This window comes from Phalaenopsis equestris, unplaced genomic scaffold, assembly GCF_001263595.1.
Source record: "Phalaenopsis equestris unplaced genomic scaffold, ASM126359v1 Scaffold235840, whole genome shotgun sequence".
Taxonomy (NCBI): domain Eukaryota; kingdom Viridiplantae; phylum Streptophyta; class Magnoliopsida; order Asparagales; family Orchidaceae; genus Phalaenopsis; species Phalaenopsis equestris.
Window position 1 is genome coordinate 39,807 of NW_018253697.1, and position 15,552 is coordinate 55,358.

Below are 15,552 nucleotides of genomic sequence, written 5' to 3' on the forward strand. Positions count from 1 at the left end.
CTTTTCTGTTGTGGATCTTTAGCTTCTTTAATGCTATTCTTTGAGTCTTTTGGAGTTTGCTTTGGGGCTCGGTTCTGCTTTGTTTCATTACCCGTTGATATTATTATTCTGTTTGTTGTAGTTATAAGATGGTCTTTTGGTGCAATGCATTCAATTGTTGTGTGGGAATGTATGACATGCCTGAGAATCTGAATATTCATGCCTGCTTCACATTTGAATAATGGTTAGGTATTTTTGAAGAGCTCTTCTATATTGATTGGTAGAAAACATGTGTAATCCCTCATGACAGATCTTGGTACCTTGGTATGGTCCTATAAGCAATTGTAAGGTTATTATTTTTATGTTATCTTTACACCTAAATTGCTTTGCATTGCTCCATGACTTGGCAAGGATTCGAAGGGCTCTGTGAGAGGGAGTAAAGTATTATGCATCTGAAAGTATCAAAGATTCATATATGCTGGGATGGGGTTCATTCATGTTTCGGGTAGGGATTAATGAGGTTCATTCATTGCAGCACTTGGTTTTCTGGGATGGGGTTCATTCATTTTTCGGTAGGGAATAATGGGGTTCATTCATGGCAGCACTTGGTTTGCTGGGATGGGGTTCATTCATGGCAGATTCCTTATATGAGGTTCATTCATAGCAGCACCTATTTTTTTTATTTATGCTGCTATTTTTTTTTCGGGTAGGGAGTAATGTATGAATCAAAGCATTGTATTTTCCTCTTTGGTACTATAATAAAGTTGTTGGCCTCCTTTGCCGTGGATGTAGGTCATATTGACCGAACCACGTTAAATATTGTGTCATTTTTTCATTTTTATGCTTCCTTAATTTTTCTGCTTTTATTGAATATGATACAACACCCATGAATGATTCTCATGTCCTAACTCCTAAATTATGTCATTGTTGTGTTTCATTTGTTTGTTTTATCGTAGTTTTAACATGGCTGGTAAGGCAAGAGAACATGGTTCACCAGCACTCTGGGAAAAAGATATCAAAATGTTGTTTTGCGACCTTTGTATAAAAGAAATAGAACTGTGCAATAGACCAACAACGTTTTTCAATAAAGAAGGTTGGCTGAATATAATTAAAAAAATTTAAGGACTCCATGGGACGGGAGTACGACAAGCTACAAATGAAAAACAAATGGGATCAAATTAAAAAAAGATTGAAAAATTTGGAAGGATTTAAAACGTGGTTCAACTGGTTTGGGTTGGGATCCGATAAAGCGTACCATAGATGCCTCAGAAGATTGGTGGGCAGAAAGGATCGCGGTTAGTAATTGTAATTGTTGATAATTTTAAGAATATATTTCTATTTCAATATGTAGAACTGATTTAGGTTTTTTCTCTAGGTGGTGCCTGCAGCAAAAAAATATAAAACTTGTGGGATTGAACCCGATTTGGAGGAGAAGTTAGACCTGATGTTTTGGGGTGTCGTCGCCACAAGAAAATATGCATGCACTCTAAGCGAGGTAGGCTTTGGTGAAACACAAGACAATGTTCCTGTCAGCTTTTCAGATGATTCACCTGATTTCCCAAGTCCAGGTCCAACTGAGATTCAATCCACGAACCACTCGAAGGGATCTAGGCTCGAGGGTAAAAAAAAGGGTGGAGCTGCTTCTATCTGAAACCAAATATCGTGCCTTATGGATTCTTCCAACGATGCCCCACATAAAGTGCAGAAAACGTCAATTAATGAGGTTGTGGCAATTTTAGAACAGGATCCGAGTATTGCAGCGGATGATGAGCTTTATTACTTTGCTGTTGAGCTGCTTCAAGATTCGGTGCATAGAGATTTTTTCACAGCAATTGACAAAGACCGAAGGGTGTCGTATCTACGACATTTTTATGAGTGCAGGAAAATCTGAATGGAGATCTTTAGTATTTACTTTGTGCTTATCTAAACAGTTTATGAGAAGACCTGGTTATTTGAACTGTTGTTGATTGAGACCTTTCATTTTAATTTGTTTTTTAGATCTAACTATCTTTATGAAAACTGCGAAAATCTAATTTGTTGGTTAAAATTTCTTAGAGCTCCATTACTCCGGTCTATATTGAATGCTTGTGTTATTACTTGTCATAGGTTAAATAATAGGCTTCTTTTTGTGGTGATGATTAGCTTAATAATTTAGTTTTCTTTGTCAAAATGTGTCCAGTATTCATCATTATGGACCCAAACTAAGTACGTCGTAGATGGAGAAACATAGCTATCAACTTGCTTGTAGAGTACTACAACACATACATTGACCGTTCTCCATGATTGACCGTTCTCCGACCGTTCTCCATGTTACACATCATCACATTTTGGAGACAAATGGATTGCAGAAATGCTTGCCGGACATCCCACAAGATTTCACAACAAGTTTCACATGATACAGGATGTTTTTACAGATCTTTTATCAGAACTCATTGGATCTCATGGCCTTCACGGGTCTATGAGGATGACTGATCGAGAGGTATTGGCGATTACTCTGTATATATTATCACAGAACGAGTCAATGCGTGGTGCGATGGAATGCTTCCAACACTCATCAGAGACCATTAGCAGGTACTTCTCAGTGGGTTTGAGTGCTTTGGTGAGCCTCGCCAAACAAGTCATAAAGCCAACAGACCCAACGTTTTCACAAACTCCTGCGGAGATTCGCCACGATCGACGCTATATGTCATTCTTTAAGGTACATATTTAATCTTATTTTACTGAAATTTAAGATGAAAGCATGACATTAATTAATGAATTAGTAACGACACATGTTTAGGATTGCATCAGTACGATAGATGGAACACATATTGATGCATGAGTGTCAAATGATGAGAAAGTTGCATTTATCGGACGTAGTGGAACCCCAACCCAAAATGTCATGGGAGGCCGTGGCTTCAATATGTGTTTCACATTTATTATGCCAGGTTGGGAGGGTAGTGCACATGACAGTAGAATTTTCAAGAGTGCAACACGGAATCCGCATTATAGTTTTCCTCATCCTCCTCAAGGTATGTTGCATCTGGGAAAATATTTATTGTATTTTGTTTAAATGTGAAAATGAAGGTTAAACACGTTAAAGGAAAGTATTATTTGGTGGATGCCGGTTATCCGTTGCAGCGAGGGTATCTCAAACCATATCCTGATACCAGATATCATATACCTAATTTTGAACGAGCAAGTAATATAACACAAACCAGAAAGGAGGTATTCAACAAAGGACATTCCTCTTTGCGAGGCGTCATCGAGAGGACATTTGGTGTTTGGAAGAAGAAATGGGTGATTTTACGTGATATGCCTCCTTACCCATTTCCAAAACAGGTTCAGATTGTGATAGCGACAATGATAATACACAATTATATTAGGCGGCACCCGTCTCGATATGACGTTGATTTCCTCACTGCCGAAGCGAACCAACAGGAATTAGTTGAAGACCCATCTGAAAATCAAATTGGTAGTTCTATGATACGAGATGACAGCGAACAATCAACCATTTGTACTAAGGAAGGGGAAGGTGCGACTGAAATAGCGGCAATTTGAGAACAAATTACTAATATGTTGGTTAATATGTGACTGATTTTCAATTTGTTAGAAAGACAAAATATTTGTAACTTACGAGTGTTTCGTAGTAGAAGTTACCTTATTGAGACTGGTGATGTAATAAATAACTTTATAGATGGTTATCAAAAGAGCATTTTACGGATTATAATGCTCTATATTATTTGCATTTAGCTGGAAGCTATTTAGATTGTCATGCACTATATGATGTTGAAAAATTGTGTTATCCAAGAAAATATGTAATTTTAGGTGTCTAATATGTTGAGACATGAATTATGTGGTATTTATGTAAATACTCTAAATTATATCAACTTTTAAAATATTCAGTATGGAGAATTAATTTTATGCTTCTAAAAAATATATTTCTCAATTTTTATATGTACAGACGAATAAATATCTGTAAACATTGATATATAGATAAATATTAATTTAAAACCTCTATGTTTTCAAAATTACAAATTTTTTTAATAATTTCTATAAAAACAAATATTAAAAACAATATATTTCATTTAGTTAATTAACAAATAATATTTTTTTAATATTTATGTATATTAAACCCATATTTATACAAATAAATCATAAATTTTAAACAATTTTAACAAACAGGGGCAGTTCAGTCATTTTTACATGAAACAACTGGCTCACAGCATTTTTCATGCAGCTACACCAAACAGACAGTCAGCTTCCCCACATCTACTTTCCTACAGCTGCTTTCTGGGGCAGCGTAGCTGTAGCTGAAAAGCTGAGAATCTGCAGCTGCGCCAAACAGACCCTACAGCTAATCCTCATCAGAGGGGATTCTGATAAGAACCACAGAATTCTATTGAGCCCATTACCCGTATTTCTTGCCCGAGTAAGATAGAACATCTGTTCAGAAATGATAGTGTATAAAAAGGTCTCTCTAAATCATGATTGTTAATATGAGGAGGGATACATTCTCCCTCTTCAAAGATGTTGATGATGCAGCTATCTAGAATACAACTGGATGGCATTATGTCTCAAGTCATCAATCATTTGATGATCTATATAATCACTGTAGGCATCAGATCCACTTTTTCATGTTGTAAGATCCCTGGAGTGCTTCCATCTTTGTCTTTAGCATAATTATAGCAACATCCATATTGGATATTTACTCATCCTTTGCCACGTATCCAATTATTTTGTTCAGAGTATGTTCTCCTTTTCAAATGTCCATCTCATCCACGATCATGCACTTCCATCATATGTTTGACGATAGTCGCTTGTTCTTCTTCATCAAAGATTATAGTGACCAACTAAATACCTTCAAGTATGTTGATTGTAAGGGCATCAACCTATTTAAATTGTTTAGAATAGTGTCATGTGATAGTCTGAATGCGCTTCAGCTCTTCTTTAGAAATAATTTGTCTGTCAGTTGGTTCATCTGATGTTGTGAAGTCAAGAACCAATACATACGGACTTAGGGAGAAGACGTTCCTTTTTATTGCTTCTTTTTCTTTAGGATCCAAATTTTTAAATCTTAAAATAGATTGTACCTCATCGGTTGTATACTCAAGAATTGTAAATTGAAATTCTTTGCCATCTTCGTCCATGGGACCCATGTCTTATCTTTCATTTTCTTCAACTCTTTTAAGTCATTTGTTACAGGTTTGCATTTAACTGTGAGTCAATCCTAATGTTATTTTATTGACTCTAGCAGTGGATGCTTTCACAATTCCTTTTGCTGCTGCAGCAAACACCACTGATTTCAGTGTTCCAGTGTCAAATTTTTTTTATGTTCTGTCAGTTTCAATTTTTCCTTAGTGACATTTCGTTGTCAGGTTTTGAATTGCATCACAGGTGATTTTCTATCTGCTTCTTATTTATTGACAATGGATAGCGGTGGTCCATTATACAATAATTCAACTTGTGTCAGATGAAAATCAAAATGGATTCTTTATCCTTGGTCGATGGATCAGTGATCCAATGCCAACCATACACAGCTTCGAAAAGTGAAAAAAAAGTCTGTTGTTTGACATTTTCCCTGCAATTAGTAGGTTAATGTAAACATGTCAGATCTGGTTTTAGGTCAATTATTATGAATGGCAAGAAATTTTGTTTGAGGATTCATTCAATTTGTTTTATGAAGGCATGCTCACAAGCACCTGTTTAATGAGCAAGAAGGAAATCTCAAAGAGACAACATTGAAAGAAAATCAAATTCATTTTATTATTATTTTCTCAATTTACAGACAAGTCATTGTTTTCAAGCTTAATAACATTTTTTTAAATACTGCTCATTGATTGGGGGTAAATCTTCTTGATAATCGACCAACTCACAGAATCCTCACAAATATGTCTTTTCAACTACATAAAGACCCTCATATATTGATTTGAATTTTCCACTTACTTTTCAATGAGAGAGGATAGTTCTTCATAGTAATTAGACCAAAAACCAGATTTGAAATGTCCAAGGGAGGACCAATTTGTCGTGAGCCAGTACAATTTTTGCTTGATATAGTTCAAGATTCTTTTGAGCTTGCAGTCGTTTGCCTTCCAAACTCTCAAGTTTTTCAAGTTGTTGTTTTGCATTTTCTTCTTCAGTGATTTTGTTTGCAACTGCAATACTGAAAGAAGGAATTTACATTTCAAGTGGAAGTACAGCCTCAGAACCACATAGCAAAGCAAAGAGTGTTGACCGTGTTAGTGTTTGGTATGTAGTACGATAGGCCCATAGAACTTCTAGCAATCGTTCATGTCATTATCTCGGGCTATTATTCAATGTCTTTTTCAAAATTTGGACTAGTGTTTTGTTATAAGCCTCGAAAAAAACCATTAGCTTTAGGGTGGTAAATTGTCAAATATCTCCAATCTATTCCTTGTTTTTGGATGAAGTTCTTCATTTTTGTATTTTTGAAGGCTATTCTGTTGTCTGATATAACCCAACGAGGAATTCAAAATTAGTAGACAATGCGCATTTTGATAAGAGGGAGAACTTGTTCTACTTTGACATATATGAGTGGTACTGCCTCTGCCCATTTGGAGAAGTAATCTGTAGCTGCTATAATGAATCGATGTCCTTTAGATGATGGAGGGTGGGTCTATAGGGCCACTATGTCCGTACCCCAATATTCAAATGGCCAAGATGCAATTGGCAGGTGTAATACATTTGGCAGTTAATGTAAGAACACTCAATGTACTTGACATTGATGACATTTCTTTGCAGTTTTGAAACAGTCAATCAACATCGTCGGCCAATAGTATCCCATTCTTTTTATTTTCATCTTCATCTTGATTTTTGGTTTAGATTGGTCTTCACCACCTAGACGTGAATGAACTTCTTTAATAATTTCTCAAGCCTCATATTGGTTTAAACATCTTAACCACATTTGATCGATAGATCGTCGGTAAAGAACATCGTTTACTAGAGCGTAAGACAATGCTCTTTGTTTAATTTGGGCTGTAAGGGAACCATTTTTAGCTAATCGTTCGGTTTGCAGATAATGAATAATTAGTTATTGCCAACCATCTTTTTATTTATCGATTGTTGTCGTCATTGTCTCTTCAATAATTTTGTTAAAATTTTCATTGTCAATTTGGGAGAGAATTCATCGTCCTCTTATGGAAATTGGAACATCATCCTCTTCTGAACAAGTGAATTCTTTTGCTAGTTTAGATAAAGCTTTTGCTAGATAGTTTTCTCATCTCTAGATTTGGAAAAACATTGCATTTTAGATTTTTTAAAGCAATTTTAGAGTGTAATAGAAATATTGTTCAAGTCACGGTTTCAAAGTTCTGTATTTTCCCTCATTTTAATTGATGTCAATTGAGAGTCTCCATAGATGTTGATATCTTTTATTTTATTTGTATCGTCAGTTCTAAACTGGTCATTAGCACTTCATATTTAGCTTCATTATTAGTGCACGGTTCATGCAGATGACAGGAAAATGACATCATTGCTTATTCTGGAGTGAGGAGAAATAATCCTAATCTAGCTTTGCTAGGTATAACTGTTTGTCTGTTTTTGTCTTTCTGAGCAAATGAAGCTCCGTCAAATATAATTCCCATTTTTGTCTGTCAGAATTTCTTATTTTTCAATACTTAATCGGGCAAATCATCTTTAAGAGGAGATTCAGCTGGTATTGAGTGTGTAGCTAAAAATTCTACTAAAATTTGTCCTTTGACAACACGTAGCGATACAAATGTTATGTCGAATTGAAGCAATATCATTGGCCACCTTGCCAATCTTCCATAAAATTTTGGTCGAATTATTATATATAGCAAAGGGTTAAATCTTGATATAAGAGTTACCTTATGAAATAACACATAATGTCTTAACTTTTAAACTACGAAGATCAAGGCTAAACAATGCTTCTCAACTGCAAGATATTTTATTTCAGCTGGGATCAAACAATGACTTTAGTAGTACAATCCATTTTTTTAACCCTCATCATTAACTTGAGCCAGTAATGCTCTGAGGGAGTTGTCTAATGCCACAGTATAGAGAACTAAAGGTCTCCCTAATATAGGGGCTACTAAAATAGGAGGTGTTGTCAAATATTGTTTGATGTTTTCAAAGGCGTGTTGGCATTTTCATTCTCACAAAAATTTGGTAACTTTTCTGGTCAAGACGGTGAGAGTTTGACACCTACCTAAAAGATTGGAAATTAAAAGTCGGATATATGCTAGTTTTCCTTGGAAAGATTGTAGTTGGGTTAAGTTTTTTGGGAGAGGCATGATCAAAATAGCTTCAATTTTGAGGGAGTCAATTTCGATCCCACGATGTCGAACAACAAATCGTAAAAAATTTCATGAGGTGACACCAAAGGTGCACTTTAAAGGATTCATTTTAAGATTAAATTATTGTAACCGTTTAAAGATGATTCTCAAAATTCATACATGATCATCTTTTTGTTTATTATTGGCAATTAAGTCATCTACGTAACATTCAACTTAATTGTGGATCAGTTCGTCAAAGATTTGTGTCATGGCCCTTTGAAAGGTAGCACCAACATTCTTCTATCTGAACGTCATTACTTTGTAGAAGTATATTCAGATGGGTGTTTTGAAAGCATTATTTGGTTCATCTTCTAGAGTCATTTTGATCTGATTGTATCCAGATGATCTATCTATAAAGGTGAATATTTCTTATGTCGACCAACAACATTGGATTTGGTAAAGGAAATTTGTCCTTTGGACAAGCCTTATTTAGAATTTTGAAATCTAAACTGACTCAAATTTAACTGCATTTCTTTTTTATTGGCGCTATGTTAACCAGCCATGTCGGGTATTTTTCTTCTTGAATAAAGCCGACGACGATTAATTTCTTAACTTCAACAATGACTTGTTGTTTTATTTAAACTCTCATTTGTCTTGGAGCTTGTTTAAATAGAATTGGATTTTGGTCCAATCCAAGTTTATGGACTACAACTTCTGGAGCGAGTCCAGACATTTCATCATAACTTCAAGTAAAGCAGTCTTTGTATTTTGTCAATAGATGAACTATTTCTTTTGTTTCAATTTCATTAAGGAATGAACTAATAAAAGTCAACTTCATATTTTCTTCCATTCTTAATTTTATTTCTTCCAGTTCATCTACTATTGATTTAATGTCTTCTTCAAATTATGGCGGCACATCTTTGATTGCAAGATCAGATGTTTGCTTAGAATCATGTCCTTTAGTGACAACTAGGCAAAACTATGTGTCATCTAGAGGTTTTAGGGTACCAAACCCAATGCCTTCTTTAGAGTTATGGTTTTGTTTGATTTCATTCAACAATTTTTCAAAATGATAAGACATATCTAATGTCCATTATTTATATATCAAACCATTTTGACTAAGTTTTAACCACACAGAATAAAGTTCGAAAGGGATTTTCAATGATTTCATAAGATTTTCTTCTTCAAGTTTTACATTTGTCTCAAAACGAGTAGATATAGAACCAAGGCGGAATTTAATAGGTTTTCTATTCTCACCATACACTTCATTGACCACTAAATTCTCAATTTTTTTATGGAGAAATTGGTGTTATGGTCATATTATGTATATAGTGATTACTTCATTCATACATGGACTCAAATTGTTCTCCTTTATCTTCTTTTTTAAGAGATACATTGAAATTTGGTTCTTTCAAAGTTATCAACATTTTCTTTTATTTTTCTTTTTCTTCTTCAAATTCCAAACTAACTTTGAACTTTGATGATTTCTTCAAGTCAATTGTTGGATTTTCCCTCTCTCGTCCTCATCCCCGACGTCGACCTCAGATGTGAGTCTGATGAGAGTTCTTATCCATCGTGGGTACAACAACAACAAAGCCTTAATCCCACTACGTGTGTATGTAAATATGAAACTCTAAACACAATATTAAGTAATAGAATACTTGATTAGCTAAAATATTATAAAATCTAATCATAAAAGATTATGTAAACTGTAAGCTGGGCAGCTACATACACCACATGAAGAAGCTTAGTAAAAAAAAAAGTTCTTATCTCTTTCACTGCATTGAGCTTTTCATATGTTGGGGCTGTAGATGGGTAACGTTCTCTGCTTATGTGCCTCCATTTTATAAATAATTCGCATGTTTTATCGTATTATTCTTCTGAGATTTTTTATATGCAGCTTGGAGATCTGTAAGCTCTTTGTTAACCTGATAGTTTCTTTTCAATTTTAATGAATGCTATGACCGAGACCGTTCTGCCATCTATTGGTCGTGTGCGGCTTACTGATTTGATAGCAGTTGAGGGGCTTCCTTCAGAATCATACAAAGTTTCTATATCAACGTTGACACAATCCCTTGCTCAGTATTCTGCTGCAATCATTCAGCTGCCCATTGCTGATGGTGCTCTTTTAAGATCCAGTCTTGAATCAGCCCGTCTTTTTTTTCACCAAAGAGCATACTCCCCTGCTGAGATGGCTCACACTAGTGACTCCCGTGAGTGGTGTAAGACCTCTGGTTATTATGCAGATCCTCAGTATTGGCAGGAGACTTATGATTATAGGCCAGGATTTACTTCAGCTGATTCAAATAGTTCTATGGAACTTCCTCCAGCTGGTTTGTCTGATATATTTGCATTGCTTGGAAAGGCTGCTCGACATATCTTGGATGCTATAAGTTTTTCTTTGAACTTACGCAGCTTCTCATTCACTGAAATTCTTGACAACGTTCCTCTAAGGGGTCGAGAAATATCTTCCTCAGTTCTTTCAGTATGCTGTCACTCAAGGCCTTCTTTCCAAGGTGCACAACACCATGCCTTAACTGCATCGGATGATGGACAATTGGTCATGTTCTCAGACCAAGAACACCATGTAGAAAAGAGTTTAATCACACTTGTCAAATCAGATAGGGCAGGCTTGCATATAAAGGACTTTCATGGTAGATGGTTACTTGTTGATGGGGACCTTGGTCCCCAAGATGCTCTTGTGTATCCCGGGCTTGCACTTTACCAGGCAACTGCTGGTTATGTAAGTCCAGCTTTTCACAGAACTGACGTAGGTAACATGGATGGCAATATGTACGGGCGTTGTTCTATTACTTTCAAGCTAATGCCAAAATCCATGGCGAGTTTCAATTGTTCAGAGATGAGAGCAGCAGGCCATGGTGTTGAAGCTCAATTTCAGCTACCCATTCCAGTTGATGACTTTATGCAAAGAACGCACCCTACAGATCAACTCCTCACAAAAAGTATTTTCCCAAGCTATAGTTTTCAGGCGGAACAAGATGGTAAATCTGCATCTTTTTTCTTTGCAAGTGAATTTGAATTTTCTATGCTTTGAGAGATTTGTTTGAGGCAGAAACTTCAGTACTTGTTTTTATCGTGAGTTTTTGTAGAATGGCATGCTTTGTTTCATAGAAAGTACCATTAAATCATTTTGAGTTTGTTTCAGATTGTCTTCATGAATCCTTACCATGTTAAACAGCTTGGAAACTTGTATTGAAGCGCTTCAACCATGAAAGTGATTTAATACTTTAGAATTACGGATTTTGGCAAACAAACTCTTAAGCTTTGCATTGAAATAATGCAAAATTTGTGTTTCTATGTAATTTATTTGATACATTTCCAAAATATCCATCTGAAAAGCATACTGGCGTAATATTTGAATTGCAAATTTTTGGATCTAAATTCAGGATCATCTAAATTCTAATTTTAATAAACTTATAGTCATAATGAATGTTTTAATAAGACACGCCTAATGATATGAAAATTATTTGATCCGAGTCTTAATGAGCTAACATAAACACTTGAAGCATACCTGTAAACTTATAGTTCTATTTGAGGGATTAGATGATTTTCTAAACTTGTGTATTTATAATCAAAATGAGTATCATGATGAGAGGAACAAACGAGCCGAAGACCACATATTATTTCTAATATAATTATGACATTTAAATGCCTATGGAATGGTCTAAGATTCAGGCTAAAATTCTAAATGCCACTTAGCAAAAGTGTAATTTGGGGACTTAAAAGTGGAGAGATATTAAAGATTTGAAAAATTTTAAAGCCGTGTATGACGAAAGATGCTGACAGTTACCATCACTAGGAACCATTGCCTGACTACTGTAATCCTACTGTCCTTACTTAAATGACATCACCCAATCACTGTAGACTTGCTATTATTGTTTAATGTTGTCGCTTGATTGTCGTTGCCTAATTGCTATCACCTAATGATTTTCTCTTGATCTCCATTGTTTGTTGATGACATTGATATCGGCCGACGGATGAGTGTCCTCCATTACTGCACATATTCTTTACTACATTTGTAAGAGGCTAAGCTAGCAATCCATATTTGTAATTTATTTTTCTTCATTTGAAGAAAATTAGATATCTATAATATTACTTATATTTTGGATTATTTCAACTAAGTCCGAATTTATGAATTTTTTATTTTCAAAATTTTTATGTAAAAATTATGGTCTCTATTAAATTTTTTTTTTCTATGTAAAAATTTGACTTTATGAATTTTGATTGTTTGGTTTTAGAGATCTCGGGTTTATTGTTTTGGGTCTATTGTTCAAAGTGATGGTGATATATATAGGGATGTTATTATAAGAATTCAAGTTGGATGGTTGAAGTGTCAGAATGCATCAGGCCTAGTGTGTGATAGAAAAGTACCACTTAGACTTAAAAAAAAAAAATTATAAGATGATGGTGAGACCTGTAGTGCTTAATGTGCTTAATGGTGCACTGTGTTGGCCTATAAAAGAGAAGCATAAAACTAAGTTTTGCTGAGACGAGAATGCTCAGGTGGATGAGTGACCTTACACTTTGAGACAACATGCGAAACAAATATATCCATTATAAGGTTGGTGTAGCTCTAGTGGCAGACAAGATTAGCTAAGGTTGTCCTAGATGGTTTGGTCTTCCTTTTTTGGATCTTGTTCAGTTTCTGATGGTCACATTACGTTTTTAGATTCTACTTATGATAAGAAAGCTAGAGGCAAACCTAAAAAGACCCAAGAAAGCTAGAGGCAAACCTAAAAAGACCCAAGAAAGCTAGAGGCAAACCTAAAAAGACCCGGACATGCTATATAAAAAGTGATCTTAATTTATTAGAATTAAATGAAAACATGACATTCAATAGGACGCAATGAGGAAAAGAGATTCATGCATCCGACCCCATTTAGTTGGATAAAAACTTGTTCTTTATTATTGTTGATGTGTTGATTGTTGTGCAATGTTGAGACAAGTAATCCTCATTTTTTTTTAATAAATTTCTCAACTTGCAACATTTCTTTCAGGTTTACTTTGTAAATCATATCAACTTTTCAATCCTTATTAGCTTTAAAATAAAATAAACCTGACCAGTAATATTGCATGTTGAGTAATTTGTGAAAATAAACTGATAATTATTTGTCTTAGCATTTAGTTTGTTTTATTATTTTGAAATAAGATGTTACATGAAAATTTTGAAATGTACTTGTATCCCTTATTAAATCTCTATCCTCCATTTGTCAAGGGAATTCATTAAAGATAACATGTGGGATTTTTTGATATTATCGCTTTGTTTCTTTCTTGAGCCTATCAATTCGTTGGATTTCCTTGCCATGGCTTTATATTATTTTTGAGTTATTTGATAAATCCATTCCAATTACTTATTTGTGGTCAGATTCATCTATCAACATGTCTGAATTTTTTTGATTGGCTTCCTTTTTTGGATCTTGTTCAGTTTCTGATTGAGCCTTTAATAATTTCTTCTTACTGAGCTCTTTGTTAACCTAGTCTTACTTCAAGTGACTTTGCTTTGTCACAACCTTTTATGATATTGTTTCACTTCAACAGTTTTTTTTATCCATAGGAACTCTTTTACAATTGGTCAAGTGAAATAATTTTTTGGTTTTGTGATTTTAAATATGGGTTATAGATATGTAAAAAAATAAAACAATTATTTGAATAAAATTTTAATTGGAAGTGTAACTTTCAAGATCTAGGTTATGCCAAACTTGGTATTTGAATGCAAAACAAACAAATAGAATCAAATTAAAAGAAGAAAATGATATAATAAAATCATAATAAAAGTGAAAAGCTAAACATAAGTACATGTAGTATTTCTTATGATACAATATGAGAAAAGATGTTTTTAGCTGAGATAATAGTTGAAGAGAAGATAGATTTGTGGCTTCTAGTAGAGAAGATTAAAAACATGTTGGGAGGGAATCAGGAGGGTTATGTTAGCTCGAGTGATGATTGAATTTGACTTGCAAGAAAAGATCAAATATGAAGAGATCTTGGGTTCTCATTTTAGACGAGGGTGGTTGCATTTGAAAATTAAGGAGAGCTCTATATATAATTTGGGATCTGGCTATGTTTGGCTCATTGAGGAGATTGAGACTCTAGAGTGGGTTAAGAATAGTAAAGTTAATCTAAAAAGTTTCACAACAAATGTTTTAACGTAATGCTTATAAATAAAAGAAAACATTAAAAAAACTACTCATCATCTCCATCATTCTGCAGCACAAATGTCATTGGCTGCTTGCCCTAACTATCTGCTAAGGTCTCCGCCATGCACGTTATAGGGTCATTGACTCTATATTGGCCTTGTAGTATTTGCCCGCGCAACTGGCGGATCTCCTCGTTCATTGCAGCAACCTACCTGGCAAGAGCCTCCTGGTCTGGCTGTGAGAAGCTCAGGGAACTAAGAACGGGACCACAGGAGAGCTCGGCCTCGAAGGCTATGCCCTTCACTCCAAGGCTATAAATCATCCCCTTCTTCCTCCCTACTGCCTGGGTCTAAAGCTTGTACTCGGACCGCGTGGTGGTAGACTGACTACCGCTGTTGCTGATGTTAGTCTGGGCTTGAGTGGCCAAGTGCCTCTCCGGAAGCTTTTCGAACTCCTCAATAATGAAAACCAACGTTCAAATGACACTTTCAAAAGTTAAAATAAACCTTTAATATAAGGTTTTTAACTTACAACAATCCGCATGGAATGCTCCGAGACCAACTATGCAGTCCTTGGGCGCGATGAATTCGGACATGCAGTTCCGCAACGGAGGGATCACGACTCAACTTCTTGGTGGATTTAGCGTATGAAAAATGGTTGACATTAAAAAATTACTTCAAAAATTGAATTAATATTTAAATACAACAACAACAACAACAACAAAGCCTTAATCCCACTACGTGGGGTCGGCTACATGAATCCTTTTTCTCCATTGCGTCCTATTTAGTGTCATATTTTCATTTAGTTCTAGTAAATTAAGATCATTTTTAATACAATAAGCCCAAGTCTTCCTAGGTCTACCTCTGCCTTTCTTAACACAAGTCAAATCTAAAACATCTACTCTCCTAATCGGATCATCTAATGGTCGACGTTTAATATGACCAAACCATCTAAGACGACTTTCTCTAATTTTGTCTGTCACAGGAGCTACACCAACCCTATCACGAATATATTCATTCCGCATTTTGTCTCTAAGTGTAAAGCCACTCATCCACCTAATCATTCTCATCTCAGCAACACTTAACTTATTATTATGCTTCTCTTTTAAAGGCCAACATTCAACGCCATAGAGCATTGCAGGTCTCACCACCATCTTATAAAATTTTCCTTTCAGTCTAAGC

At 35.1% G+C, this 15,552-nt stretch overlaps 2 protein-coding genes across 2 annotated transcripts; both read left to right on the top strand.

Moving 5' to 3' along the window:
- The first annotated feature begins 1,648 nt into the window (after positions 1-1,648).
- Positions 1,649-3,519, top strand: LOC110039208. Its single transcript, XM_020744199.1, has 4 exons — positions 1,649-1,786; positions 2,381-2,677; positions 2,907-2,990; positions 3,046-3,519. Exons 1-4 carry the CDS (start codon positions 1,649-1,651, stop codon positions 3,517-3,519), a joined length of 993 nt encoding a protein of 330 aa, XP_020599858.1.
- Positions 3,520-9,849: 6,330 nt separating this feature from the next.
- Positions 9,850-11,216, top strand: LOC110039209 (the record flags this gene model as incomplete). The annotated part of the gene is given in 1 exon segment (XM_020744200.1): positions 9,850-11,216. A coding segment is annotated over 1 exon segment (1,052 nt), but the record flags the coding sequence as incomplete, so codon positions are not given.
- Positions 11,217-15,552: the final 4,336 nt, after the last annotated feature.